Raw genomic sequence first — 15,354 nt, 5'->3', positions numbered from 1 at the left:
ACTATATTATACTATTAATAAAACTCTGCATGCCCCCTACCTTTCTATTTGTTGTGCCAGCTCAGCATTAATTGATTCATGGACATTAAATGGGGATTTCTGCAGTCAGAAACAGCCTACATCATCCTCTTAAACATTTTGCTACATTATTAATTATACCTGCAAACTAGTCGCTTTTCGGCGAAATTCGCCGTTTTGAATTCAAAAGATGACATCCACGTGAATCGTGTAGTTTTTTTTGGGGGGGGGGGGGGGTCTGAGGTACGAGGTCTGCCAGCAAGTGGCTAGCACAATTTCCCATAGACTGGAGTAAGACCAGAGACGGTTCAGAAAGTTGTTGTTATAGAGCATCTTTGGTGAGACACGTCTCAAGTCTTCTCATACCAGCAGTTGCGGTCTGGCGGTCATTTGGCCAATCAGAACCAAGATAACTGCTTTATCGTCTTTTCCGCCACGATCTTGCGGTACTACAACTATAATGGACACTGGTTTTGAGGTAAGCCTCGGTTGCTGCTAACGTAATATGCTGTTTAACTAACTTAACGTTAGGTAACTAGTTGCTAAAGTAACGTTACCTTGCCAAATCAAAGTTGAAGTGTGTCGTGATAAATTCTTCCTAACGTTACCCTATTGTTTATATTCGGGTGGATAACTCGCACCTGTCGGCAGCGGAAATCGTTCGTTTTAAGCAGCGGTAAATACAAGTCAACTAAACAAAACATTAGCGATTATGCCGAAATCTGGTTGTGTTTGGGGCTGTAATGCCAAATATAGTTTGGTACATAATGGATTAGGTTTAGGCTTTTTCAGTTTTAAAGCAGCCTAACGGAATCGGTGGATACAGATAATAGTTTACAGGCCGTCTGCATCTACAGAACTGGGGACAGGCTGGCAGCAACCACTCATGACCGGGTTTTGCGGCAGGCATTTTCTTACAGGTCAGTAATAAAAATTATAAACGTCGCTGTTGGGTAGCTTAACGTGCAAGCTTGCTAGAGTGACAGTAATACAGTCTCTCGGTTTTGCTAGTCCCGTTTGGGTCTAGCACAGCAGTAGCCCCGTTGTGACTGGCACTGCACTGCCAGTCCCAAGGTGTTACATTAAAAACCGTTCGGGTAAAATCTTTCACTTCATGTAGGAAAGGTTTCCTGACCAAAATTTTGCCAACATGATAAGCTTTCTGAAATCCTTGAGCCCTTTTCTGTTACACGAGTAAAACATATTGTCAAAGTGCCACAAATGTTTTATTTGCACGGTTTTTAATGGACCGCGGTTCTAGCACAGCACAAGTAGCACAACACACGCAGTGGTTTGTGATCTGGCTTTGCTATCATACCCTGCTTTACAGTCAAGATGCTTTACAATCGAGTCTGAAAGTAAATAACGAACAGTCCACAGTTTCTACTATAAAGCAAAACACTAAAGAATGACTGGTTTGAGGTTGCTTTGTTAGATCAGCACTTGAATTTGAACTTCTGCTCGCTGAATCACACTAACATAGCCTACTTTGTGTCACTGGCTGTCACTGTTTGGCTATATAACATAATATAAAATAAAAACAGAAAGTTATGGTTAATTTGTATAAGACAGTGGCCAAAACAGAACTTTTAAGCATTTCTAAACATTTTGGTAAAATACCGTAGTTTGTGGACACATGCTTAAATAGGCTATATATTTAGGTTATGTTAGGTTATACACTAACAAATATCAACAGCAACGACATCAGGAACGTCTCGTTTTCGGTGGACAGCCAGAACTACATAATGTCTGTGTATTTCTAATCACAAGAGCTTAAAAAGGGGTACTTTGGTTAAATAACATGAAAAATACTGTAGCGCCGATGCAGCACCACTGACTATATCCACCCGGAAGTAAGTTCTTTGTTGTTGTGACGCACACTTACTCATTGAGTAAGTGTGCCTCATGCGGCTCGCCAAGCTTTAATTGGTGGCTCGCATGGCAGCTAATAATTATATGATAACGCAGCCAATACACATAATTCATAAAAATACTCAAACAAGATGGCAGTATAGGCTACAAACATGGAACTGTCAAAACCTGCTCAGACCTACACTAACTCACTGCAGTGTTGCCAGTTTTGGAGGCCCTCTCAGCACCACAATGACGATAGTGCTGTTGGACGGGTAAATAAATAGTGGGCTGGTGTAGGATAATTTGGGGTGATTAAAAAATATGTTATATATATATACAGTACACTGCACTATAAGCATGCAACCTTTTCACATAATATTTGGGCTTTTACTAAAATTAATTTATATTGCTAAAGGGGTGGAAACTGTCACCAATCTGGCAACACTGCACACTTGCTTAGTAGCGTTAGTTTGGCTATTGCAGCGTCTCATGCTAGCTAGCGTGATGTGCACGGACAATAAAAATGGATCGATTTCTAATCAAACAAAGTCGCAAACCAGATGGACAGACACAAAGTGGTGTGACAAACGAGGAAAATGAAGACTCGGAGCATGCAGCAACCGAAAATCAATACGAAGACGCCGGAGAGGGGACTAGCGGGCAGACAGCAGGTGTTCCGGGTAAAAAAAGAAAGATACGAGCCATACAAGATGAGCATAGGAAATTTCAAGAAAAATGGACAGACGAATTTTTATTTGTCCTCCACGGATCCAACCCTTTGTGTTTAATATGCAAACAAACCCGCTCCGGTTTCAAGCGAAGCAACTTGGAGCGCCATTTCCAAACCATGCATCCAAAATTCAATGAAACTTATCCACCTGGGAGTGAACTCAGGAAAAGAAAAATCGAGCAGCTCACTGCTTCGCTTTGTGTGCAGCAAAACCTCATCCACAGAACAACTTCTACAGCAGAGCGTTTAACTGAGGTGCCTTTTGAGATTGCATGGATCTTGGCTAGGGCGAAAAAAACCTTCTCATACTCAGAAATAGTAAAAGACTGTTTTTTGGCTACAGCAGAAATACTATTCACAGAATTTGACAACAAGGAAGCAATTGTAAAGCAAATGAAAGGATTACAATTGTCCGATTCAACCATTATGAGGCGGATAGAAGACATCGGCAAAGACACACGTGACCAGTTACTTGCTGATCTGTCAGCAGCGCCGTGTTTCAGCATTGCGGTGGACGAAAGCACCGATGTGACAGATGTTGCTCAGCTGGGTGTTTGGGCGAGGTTCCCGAAAGAAAACTATTTTCGAGAAGAAATGTTGTGCTTAATTCCACTCCTTGGCCAAACGAGAGGTGAGGACATTCTGAATCCACTTCTGGCATTTTTTGATGAAAGAAAACTCAGTTGGTCAAGTCTTGCAAGTGTGTGCACAGATGGCGCCCCAAGCATGCGAGGCAAAGAGAAGGGGCTTGTTGGTCTCATGAAAAAAAGAAGAAGAAGAAATGCCCAACTTTATCAGTTTTCACTGCATCATACATCAGGAGGCACTGGTATCAAAACTCAGAAATAATGAATTCCAAAACGTGATGCAAAGGGTTGTGCGTGTGGTAAATTTCATTGTCTCCAGAGCACTAAACCACAGACAGTTCCGACAGTTAATTGAAGACTATGACACGGAGTACGGTGATTTAGTGATGCATAGCGAGGTGAGATGGTTGTCCCGCGCAAAAGTGCTCGAACGGTTCCTGAGCCTCCTCCCCGAGATTCGCACTTTCCTGGACAGCAAGGGGAAACACGAGCCAGAGTTGGAAGACCCACACTGGATCATACAGCTGGCCCTTCTGACTGACATCACCAGTCACCTGAACGCTCTGAACTTGCAGCTTCAAGGGAGAGATAAGCTTCCAAGCAACATGCTGAATGCAATCAGAGCATTCCAGAACAAAATAACTGTCCTGTATATACCTGACAGAGAATTCATTCACTTCCCAAAACTCAGAGCTGTCACCACAAATGACCCATCTCTGCAGCAGCACTTCAGCCACCGAGGATTTGTTGATGTTTTGGAAGAGCTGAGGGGAGAATTTGAATCCAGATTCAGTGATGTGAATGAGCACAAAGAGATTTTCAACTTTATTGAAAACCCCTTCCATGTGGATGTATCCTCTCTCACTCCAACTATCACACAGCTCTGTCCTTCTAATTGTGCTGCTCTGGAAAGTGAAATAGTAGAGTTGCAGACAAACAACATTCTCGAAGTTGAACTCAGAGCAGGTGTTGGTCACTTCTGGAGTTTGGTGTCTGAAGCAGATTTTCCCACTTTGAAACCACTTGTACAAAAAGTGATGTCCTTCTTTGTGAGCACATACACATGTGAGTCAACATTCTCAACCATGAACACTATCAAGAGGAAACAGAGAAACCGGCTCACCAACGCACACCTTGAATGCCTCACAAGGATTGCAACAACAAACTACAAATATAACATGAAGAAAGTCAAGGAAATGCATGCCTGCTTCCGCTCATCCCAGTATTAAGGTAAGCCTGTTTTTAATTAGGATTGTATTGGCTGCATTACATATTGTATGTTGTGGGATGACAAATTACTATGCAGATATGCTTAATGGTTGGGGTTAGGGATGCACCGATCCGATACTGATATCGGATATCGGTCCGATACTGACTCAAATAGCTGGATCGGGTATCGGTGACAATGGGGCCGATCTATTCAATTAAATTCTATGTTTATGTCTACGTGCGCATACTACGTCATGCGTCAGCAGCGCGCCGGTAGACCCGGCCATTTGTCTTCGGTCCTTCCTGTGGCTCCTCCGGTCCAGCACATGGATGTATTAAACTAGGTCCAGCAGCTCCGGAGGATCCCGCCTGCCGCGCGCAGCGTCTCGCGCACTGAATTCTCGCTCATGGGGCGCGAGCCTCCCGCAGCTAGCATCCAGGCTAACAAGCTAACCTGGCGCCCAACCCTCATAACAGAGCCGGGGTTGGGGTGAGCTGACCGGGGGTCGGTGCTGATGCTCGGTAGTTAAAAACACACCTGCATGAATACTTTGTCTCGGTTATATGTTTAAACTCTCCCGGGTCACCGCGCGGCCGAGCAGGCTGCCATTTAACCTGCTAGGTAAAGTAGTTTTCCAACAATTATACAATCGGCGCGTCCAGCCAGACTCCATTCATAAATCCCAGGTTTAAGGGGACTCGGCTGTAGGTCAACGTTGTTTCCTGCCACAACACGTGGCAACAAGTGTTTTCCGTGTTCGTCAGGCACTGCTGCTCCATTCGGCCGACACATAGTCAGACTAACATACCTTGATTTTTTTTCTGAGGGCTGTTTCATAAAGCAAGATTACCAGTTAAGCCAGAGTTATTTCAGTAATTTAGGCTTATTCTGCATATTTTGAATGTTTTGTTTTTACCAAGTTACTTGTTTATACTACTTGTGTGAATTGTGATTTAATTTATCAAGTTTGTTTGCACTAGTTTGTGACTTAATTGTGATTTAATGTTTACATTTTGTTCTCATTTGATGCAGTTGTATTGTTTTATACTGGAATTTAAATTCCTGAATAATTTGTTGCTGCCTTTAAAAGGTTTACACTTGAATTGTAATTCCTGTTAATTTTGAAGATGTTTTACCAAGTTGCTGGAGCACGATTATTTATTATTTTAATAATAAATAACAATTGAGTACATTTACTGTATATCTATGTATTTATTTGTTACATTTTGTTTTACAAAGTTAGGAAAGCAATGTTAAAGTCAAGCCTGATGTTGCTTTACACATAAAAGAATGATCCCAGTCTCTTCCACACAGTGAGGCATAGCCTACAGTTTATTAATTAAACACTGGTATCGGATCGGTACTCGGTATCAGCCGATACCCAAAGCCCAGTTATCGGTATCGGTATCTGGACTGAAAAAGTCGGATCGGTGCATCCCTAGTTGGGGTGGCTTTTGGTGTTTTGTGAAAGTGGCTCTCCTATTGACTTTGTCCTGCCAGTGTGGCTCTCATGGAAAAAATAGTGAAGATCACTGTTGTGACGTCACGCTGATGTGGCCTATATAGCAACTAAATCGAACGCATGTCATATTTCGTATGACGGATCACATCACTGACGGAGTTTCGATAAAATAAAGATAAATGATATGAATGAAGATAAATGTTGTCTTTTCCCTTTATTTTCTTCTCAGAGTGCACCAGAATGCTTTGTTTACATGTTAAAATCACAAACATTTTCTTCTGGGGGAGAATGCCACCAGACCGCCCTACAGGAGTTTGGTTTACAAACATGTCACCTTTTTCACCTCTTATGAGTTTGCAGGTCTGATTATTAGTTACAGAGATTTCACGATTCACAACTGTGTTTTTAGTGCCAGCCTCGTAGGGGCTTTTATTTTGAAAAGGAAATGCGCTTCGGCGACAAAACTGGTTTTGGCCAGTTTCGCGGAACTGCCAAGTTCCACTGTCCGACCCATTTTGGCCACCATATTCTCAGGGGGCGTTTCTTGTACTGACGTAGCCGGTGGGGGCGTGTCTTGTAGCGAGTCCGCAGGCTGCAGATAGATCTACTTGGCTCCAAGTGTGGCTGCGGCTAGGACTAACACAGGCCAGGATGACGTAGAATCAAACGGATGTTTTATTTACTTTGAAGGTTCTCTGTCTGGCGAGGGGGTCGATTATGATGAGTGCACAGTGCAAAAATTTTTTGAACGTGGACGACAGATGTGTTTTTTTTTTTTTACAGAGACATGCATGCAGAGATATCCCCAGCGCTAGCACCCGAACCTAACATGGGCATGGCTAACGTTAGCTAACTAACAGATGTGTTTTAACGGAGACATGCATGGACCCCCGGGCGTGGAAGATTATATAACAATGACGGACAGCGTACACAGTTTCCAGAGTTAATCAGAGTTGAGCATATTCTTACAACAATATGAGGATTAGCAGATAAAATGTGTGCCTTTCAGTGGTGCCCCCTTCATGATAAATAGGAAGAAAATCACTATTCCTGTTTTTTCAATGTTTCTGTACCACAGACGGAGAAGCTAGAACAAAAAGACAGAGTTCTCATGGTCCTGGAAGAAGCCATGGATTTTGAACACACACACACACACACACACACACGTTTTTTTATTTTTCAATAAATGATGCTCCCCAGGTGTTCCACATGGTGAAACTGAGTCATTTGTGTTAACTAAGAAGTGATTTGTATTTAATGGAGTGTCTTGCCTGATAATGAGACTACTTGGGTGTAGCTTATTCACAATATTTATTATGATATTCCAAGCCATGGCCTTGAGCAACATTGACGTCAAACAGATTACAATGGCTTTTGGAAAGAAAAAGACTAGTAAGTCTTTTCCTTTGAAAAGCACTGGTAATTGCTCCAGAAACATATACACTATACATTACCTTTTTATTAGTTATTCATAGTTTGTTCTGTTGTCTGTCAACAGTGTAGGCTACTCATGCTTGCTAGTGTCAACGTACATGCTTTCCCAGCATTTAGTTCATGTCCGCTCTGACTGTAATATTCATTCTATTGTTCATAAATTTTACATTTCTGTAAACCTCTGTAACAAAGTGATCATTTTTCAATGTAACATCAATAGGTCACAAAATCATATACACTGTAGGGGTTGACTTTAACTCACTTAAATGTATTGTGATTAGATTAGTTGTTTTAGTGGGCTTCTTGCTGTAACTGCTATAATAGTATGACTAGTTATATGCTGTCACAACCCAATATGATGCCAAGAAGTAATACATGCAATTTTATATAATGTAATATGCAAAATAGCAAAAAGGTGGAGATGTTATCACTAGTGGAAAGTTGAGCTTTTCCCTCACAAAGAGGAAAGCTTTCATTGGCTAAACACTAATCAGTTGTCGCTATACTAGATCACCATTGGCTGGCTGTGTACTGTGGAGAATTTAGGTTGTTAATGTCAATTCGCCATGAGCATTGAGTCACGCTATGCAGCTGGTTGGATAATACATAATAAAATACGTCCATGGTTGGATATACTGAGGGACTCTCTGGACAATACTGATTGGAGAAACTGTGGGAGAAACATGAGCGCCTACAACACGCTTCCATATGTAGACACTACTCTCAAAGCGCTTCCAGCGGAGAAACTGGCTGGAACAAATAATAATAAACCAGCACAAAACCATTGGAGAAACTGGCTGGAACCCTAATGAAAAAAATAATAATAAATCAGCACAAAAAAAATTCTACATTATGCATTTTCACTGGTCTATGGTTTTACCTGTCTCTCAGTGGGATTATCTTCTCTGTATTTTTAAGTTTCTAAATTTACACAGGTCATGATGGGTATGTTCATGTATTTATGCTTGTGTTGCTGAGGTAGAGTTTACCTTAACCTAGATACTGAGATACTAGATACTGAGATACATAAGTACAGTAACTTCAATGTAAATTTGCATGATTATAATTTTTTTTACAACTGTCTCTTATGTTGTGTTCCATTTGAAGTTGGAAGTTGGAAATTCCCTGCTGGTAAATTATAATTACAACCTCTGTGCTTTGCAGTTGGCCAGGTTGGAAAAACAGGAAAAACATGGATGCTTGGAAAAAGCTGATATTTGTCTAGCTGGTTTCTTGTTTTCCATGCACCAGCTAACGTTATGTCAACCTTATCTGGCAACATTAGCTGTTTGGCATAGAACGTTACCAACCGTGTGTGCAACTTCACATTTCAAATTTATGTTTAACCATTTATTACACAGGTGTTTTGATAAATTTAAGGTCATGCAATGCTCAAAATCTAACTTATTTTGAGGATTATAAACACGTTAAAAGTAATGCTGTGTAGTGTTTATAGTGTATGCTGCCATGTTGATGTAACAGCCGATGACTGCATCTTGGAAAAAATCAGGGTTGAGACTTCTTCCCTGGAATTATGACAGGACAGGACATTTTACCTAGTAGGAAGTTTGAATTTCCAATTTACGGACATCTTTGCAATGCACTATTCTCTTTCAGTCTCTATCTCTTTCTCTCTAACTCTATCTGTCTCCCTTTCTTTCTTGCTTCCTGTCCCAATAATTTATTCATCCAGGTGAGCAGAAGCTGTTGGGGGATCTGCTGGTTCTGGCAGGAGCAACACTGTATGGGACCTCCAACGTCTGTGAGGAGTTCATTGTGAAGAACTTGAGCCGGGTGGAGTTCCTGGGCATGATGGGCCTCTTCGGATCCTTCTTCAGTGGCATCCAGCTGTAAGTTTGTGTGGTGGTGGGGGGGGTGGGGGGGGCAATAAGCATGGACAATAACCGTATGTATCACGGTAAATTAGTTTTTGTTACAATTTTCTAAGAATGGGACAAATGGCTGGGGAGGCGAACGTGCAACAAAGGTCCTGGTTGGGGACGCAGTATCAAGTTTTTGGTCAAGAAGCAGACTGGACGATTTATTAAAGAATAGCGCTGAAGATCTTGAGGGAGATAATAGGCCTTTTTCACGTCGTCATGGTAACAGCTTCCATGTTGAGAAACCAGTGCATCACAACTCCCTGTAGCAACTTTCTTTTTACGACTTATTGACAAACCAATCCAACAAAGACAGCAAAAACAACAAAATTGTAATGGTTACAAGCGCTAGATACATAATGTAATAATGTTATACAAATGAGGTATTGACTGCCAAGAGATGACAGCAAACAAGGAGAAACTGAAGCTAAAACTCATCTTCATAATCAAAGATGTAACTTTAGGTGAAGAACTGCAAGCCTTTCTCTAGTTTAGATCCAGGAGTCAATTAAAACAGGTCAGTGAGTCTTTGCACTTCACCAATGTTCATTTTGGGCAGGTTGTGGAGCGATTTAGTGAACCCCATGGCTGGCAACAGGAAGTTGTAATGCACCGGTTTCTCAATGCGGAAGCTGTTACCATGACGATGTGAAAATGGCCTATACAATGACACCCATGTGATGAACATTCTCTACCCAACCCAGTGAATCTGTCCTCAGAAAACATTGTAGTAAACTCAGTACCTGGTGTGACCACCATTTGCCTGAAGCAAATCGTTCACTCTTCGGGGCATACTTGTTATCAGTTTTGAAACTAACTAGTTACTTTACTTCGTTACTTGCCCTAAATAGTAACTAGTTACGTTACTAAGTTAGTCTTTATTAAAAGTAACTCAGAGTACTTTCACGTTACCCACTTAAAGTCATGCCTTTAAAATAGGTCTTCTGCTGATGTCATCACTCTTATTGTACAGAAATCATCACTAGTCATCACGTTTGGGACACAGCCTTAAACCTGCAATAAGCGATTTCAGACCCTGTAACCAATCCTGAAACTAACGTGTGCTACGTGGAGATTTCCGTGCAGCGTAATGATATAAACAAATAGCTTTTCACCTCTTTTCTAAAGCATGCTGTCAAATTCGGCCCGAGTCGTAGCTTTTCTTTTTTTAAAAACTAGCTCGTCTCCTCCCTCGCTGTTTGAAAGCGGTGCTCTCCCCCTCCCATCCCTGAAAAAAAATTCTGGTAATGGCAGAATCGATGAAGCGAGCGAGTAAACTTGTTCAACTAGTAAACTTACTACCTGCCTCTTCACTTGTCATTATGGGACATGTAGCCTTCAGCGGGAGAAAAATCTGGCAAAGCGAGACTGGTAACCGGCGATATTTCTCAGTAGGTACATTTATTTTAGCCATTAGCCTTTATGCACGGTTTGTCCTTAAGGGCTTCCGTTGCCCAGTAGTTTTGCTGTGTGTTTACAAAATGTGCTGCAGTTTCTGTCACCCTCTAGTGGTCGAAAAATCACTTAGTGTAGCTTTAAGTAACATCTACCGTTGTCTAAAGAAAACATCAAGGTAGCTTTCATATACCTGGTTCCACAGTAAATACTCAGTGGGGGCTTGGACCGACTGGATGCCTTTTTGCCGTTACAGCATCACAACCGTGGGTGATTTTGACTTTATCAACACTGTGAAACATTGGCTCCGTGTTCCTCTCTATAAAAAAGCCTAATTTGAGAAAAACATATGCTATCGACACAGAGCTATTGACGTTAAAAGGCGCATCAACTGGTGAATATCAAACTTCAAACTAACTTCACCCCGGTGATCAATGAAGCCTGAACTGATCCTGTCTGGTCTCAAAATAAACAGCAGACAGCATTACTTATAAGTACTTATATAGTAATGCGAATAGTAATGCGAAAAGTTAGTTACTATTTAAGTAATGGTTATCAGTCCATTGATGGGCCTCTTCCAGAAGAGCTGTACGTAGTTGGGCCAGCATGGTGGGCTGTGGTACATGATTAGCATGTACACATTACACAGCATGTCCCAGGCATGCTTGATGGGGTTCATGTCAGGGGAGTATGGAGGCCAGTCTAGGACTTTCACGTTCTCTCTCTCTATCCAGGTAGGTACTGCAAATACATGCAACATGTGGACATGCATTATCATGCATGAAAGTCACATATCTGTTTTGCTGGATGTGTGGTACCACGTGAGTCCTCAGTATATCCTGCAGGTAACGCTGGCCTGTCAAATTACCATCGATAACCACAAGCTCCGAATGCCATCCGAAACGTATTGCGGCCCAAACCTGAATCACCTCCAAAGCGGTCACACTGCCATACGCACACATTCACAAACTGACCACGCCTATGGTACACCCTACGCCTTGCATCATTCATGCACGTTGAACCTGTATTCATCAGTGATCAGTCAACGCCTTCTATTGTCCGTCAGGATCATACCAACATGTGCCCTGTAAGCTCGGATACCATGCGTCTCGGAGGCATCGACGGACAGTCATGCTGTCTGATTCGTGGTCTGTATCTTCCAGGCGTCTCGGCAGCTGTCACAGATGGTGAAAGGAACCTGTTCCGGAGATGCGGTAGCCGGATGCGCTGATCCTGACGAGGCATCGTAACACGTGGGTGCGGTCGATCTCTAGTGCTGCCAGTCTGTCTATAGCGCCTACTCAAGCGTGAAATGGTGGAATGATGGGCGCCAAAGTACCGAGCAACCTCTGACTGCGTACTTCAGGCATGTAGCATGCCGATAGCCTGTTCTCTGTCGTTTGCAATTAAGAGTGGCATCTTAGCTACTGACAATTTTTCCATTAAGCCACAGATCACAGCATCTGCGTCACATAGAGCAGTGACCAGTAAAAAACATGAGGTCAATCCCAGACACAACGCCGCTGTGCACGCACTCTGATATCTGACCACATTGCCAGGAGCGACAGTTACAGCTGCCGCTCCAGCAGCAATGATGACGTGATCTGTCTGTGACAATTTACCATCGTCATTCAGCATAAAAATGTGGCATTGCTTTGACTGTTCTCTACGGAGTCCCCCAGGGGTCACAAAAAAATTATTGATGTGGAAATCCATACGGGCACGATTGGTAAACCGCGCACGGCTCCATGCGCACGGATTAGTAAACCGTGCCCTCGAATTAGTAATCAGTGCGCACGTCCGCGAGTCCTAAACCATGCCCGCGGATTAGTAGATCATGCACACGGATTTGTAATATGTGCATTGATAACGTCAAACAGGGACACCACAATGGCCCACAGAGTTGCATATACAATTTATAGATGTATGCATTAACATACTTTTTCCACAAGCATGATTTATAGGGATAAATAGGTTTCATATTGTCACTAAAACACACATCGGATCATAAATTAGACCTACTGGTGTGATCAATCAATGGTTATGGTTCACATATAGGTCTAGGTGCCTAATGGCTATAGCTCACTATATGTATGCCAAGCAGTGTGTAATGGCTATGGCTCACTGTATAGAGGCTTAAAAGTCCCTCTTTGATGTTACCAACATAGATATTATTACAAATCCGTGCGCATGGTCTACTGATCTGTGGGCACAGTTTAGGAGTAAATAGTAAGAAAACTGTGCCCACTGATTTCCACATCATTTTTTTTTTGTCAGGAACATTTCAGGCTCAGAATTTTTTTTTGCTTGCCCTGAACTTGTACAGTGCAGTACGGTGCTTTTTGACATACCCTTATCGAATCGATTGAGCACTCCTGTGCAGGGTTCTCACCAAAGAATGTAACAGTGGTGGTGATCCCTCACTGAAAGCAATATTCCACTTTGTTTTAACATGGGGTTTATTCTGCCATGAAAACCATAATATAAACTAATCACCAAGATTGGATGCACCTGGGACGAGTTTGTAGCATTCAGATTTTTACTTCCCATTCATTTGAATGAGGCCACGTTTGTGAACAAATTCAACGATATATCCCGCTACTGTGATTTTCAATTGACATTTGGTCCTATTTTTTAGAACGTAATTTCGCCAAATAGCATTTTTATTGATAGACGAGAACATAGCGGAGGCATGTATCCCTCCGCTACGAGAACATAGCGGAGGCATTTATCCCTCTGCTATGTATATTTAGGAGTCCAAGCACCACAGGTGCTGGAATTACATCCATATTTTCTGCTTTCACATAACTATATTAGAAGAATTTCAGCGCCAGCAACATTCTCACGCAAGCTGTTCACGTGAGGCGCGTAACAGTCATGCATGTGGCACGCGCGTTCACGTGAGGCTCGTAACAGTCGTGCATGTGGTGTGTGCGCTGTGCCAGCAGCTGGCGCATGGTTTGTGTGTGTGCGTCTGTGTGTGCCAGCAGAGTTGGAGGGGACTTGTGTGTCTCTGTGTGTGTGTCAGTGGGAGTGTGTGAGAGTGTGGAGGTGTGAAATATAATTTAACTTTTACCGATCCCACCGTCCCATCATTGGATCTGGTATTATAAAATACATTTGTCGATAGTGTGTGTGTGTGTGTAACAGTCAATCGAGAGGGAGTGTGTGTGTCTGTGTGCTGTGTGAGTATGTGAGAGAGAGGAAGAAAGGGGGATGTAATTTACCTTTCCTTTCCCATCGTATGATCCAATTTAACTTTTCCTTTCCCACCGATTGACACCTGTCCTGGCGTCATAGAGACCGTTTGTTTACCTTTTTTGATCTGGCAGGAAAGAAACAGAGAAAGTGGGTGGATGTGTTTCAACATGTTTTTCTCTGCAAAAAAAAAAAATCTACGTGGTATCCGGCGGATCACAATCACAACAGTAACAATAACAACATGTTTTGAAATAGGAGTCCATTAGAAATTGTGGGTTAAGGAGACGTAACTCATCCTATTTTCTACTCATTCCCCATTAGTCCCCGAGGGAGGTGTGGTTGAGGGTGACTATCAGTCTGACTATCTGTGTGGGGACAACCGGGATGAAATTTCAATATCATAGAGTTCCTAACACGTTTTACTCCGGCTTTGACAGCTGGATCCCGGTACCCTGGAGTTTACAAACAAGTGCAACTTCCAGGGAACTGATGGATAGGCATTGCGGCACTGTTCCACCTTTAAGCATATATAGCCTATTGCTACATTTTATTTTTTAAATCTGAGGTCTTTTAATAATGAACATAGTCTAACCTTATTGTCACGTTTAGGTAGCAGGCTACTGTTTAGGTTTTCTCGTGTCACACGGCTCGGAATAAAATAACATAGTTTATGGCGGCAGCTTCAAGTAGTAGGCTATTAAATTTATTCATTGGAGTATAAATTGTAGCCTACATGTAGACCTAGAGGGAGATGTAAGGAAAAACAGTATAAAACTGGAAAACAACAATTACAAGACTATTATGATACACTTTTAAGTTACACGTTTTGAGTGTGAATACACTTATCCATTCTGAATAAAATAATAAAACAGGCTACTTTACAGATTCATTCTAAAATAAAGTAGGCTAGTTGACATTTTATTTTGGATTAACAAATGTGAGAACAGGCACACCATCCCATTAACTAGGAAATCAGCGGGGAAATGTAGGACTGGGAGTCTCCCCATTAGGCCTATTTTATCGGGTAAAAAAACAACACTAAAATACCTTTTCCACTAAACTACAAAATCTTTATAAATGTTTATTCATTTACTTTATTTTTTAGCTTAAAAAATGTTTTTCCACAGCCACAACGGACCAAAATGGGAGTGCTTTCACACCCCAGCAGGGGTTCTAACAGGTGGCTTCTTACAAATGGGGTAAACAAGAGATGGAGTGAAACATCAAAAGAGAAATAAAAAAGGGTTTTTTTTCCTGTTCAAATCCTATATATATACCGGGACTCTACAAACATTAAACACAGCATTTCACTGTCAAACAACCACCTGGCTGTTCTACTAGACCTACCGAAGCAACGCTCCCACAGACTCCGAACACAACGTCCGAAAATCTGACAAACTTGTTTTTTGTGCTATGCATCGGGACCTGCAAAAGAACGCATCCTTTTTTATCATGGCTTCCATATCTGGTGAGTGTCAGTGAGCTTTCTTATTTAAAATGTCTTTACAATGTTATTTAGGGGCGTATGTATATTATTTTAAATCCAACAAGTTTTGTTGAAACAGGAATAAATGACATTCTGG

General features: G+C 41.9%; 1 protein-coding gene across 1 annotated transcript in view; it reads left to right on the top strand.

The window, feature by feature from the left end:
* The window catches only part of slc35f1 (solute carrier family 35 member F1), a 160,230-nt gene that overhangs the window by 99,857 nt on the left and 45,019 nt on the right, over positions 1-15,354 (top strand). The window contains exon 5 of the mRNA XM_071906362.1: positions 8,989-9,145. Coding sequence (XP_071762463.1) covers positions 8,989-9,145 — 157 coding nt within the window. The remainder of the gene's footprint in view (positions 1-8,988; positions 9,146-15,354) is intronic.

Source organism: Centroberyx gerrardi, chromosome 18 (genome assembly GCF_048128805.1).
Source record: "Centroberyx gerrardi isolate f3 chromosome 18, fCenGer3.hap1.cur.20231027, whole genome shotgun sequence".
Taxonomy (NCBI): domain Eukaryota; kingdom Metazoa; phylum Chordata; class Actinopteri; order Beryciformes; family Berycidae; genus Centroberyx; species Centroberyx gerrardi.
The sequence above is the reverse complement of the archived record's forward strand: the minus strand, read 5'-3'. Positions and strand labels throughout refer to the sequence as shown.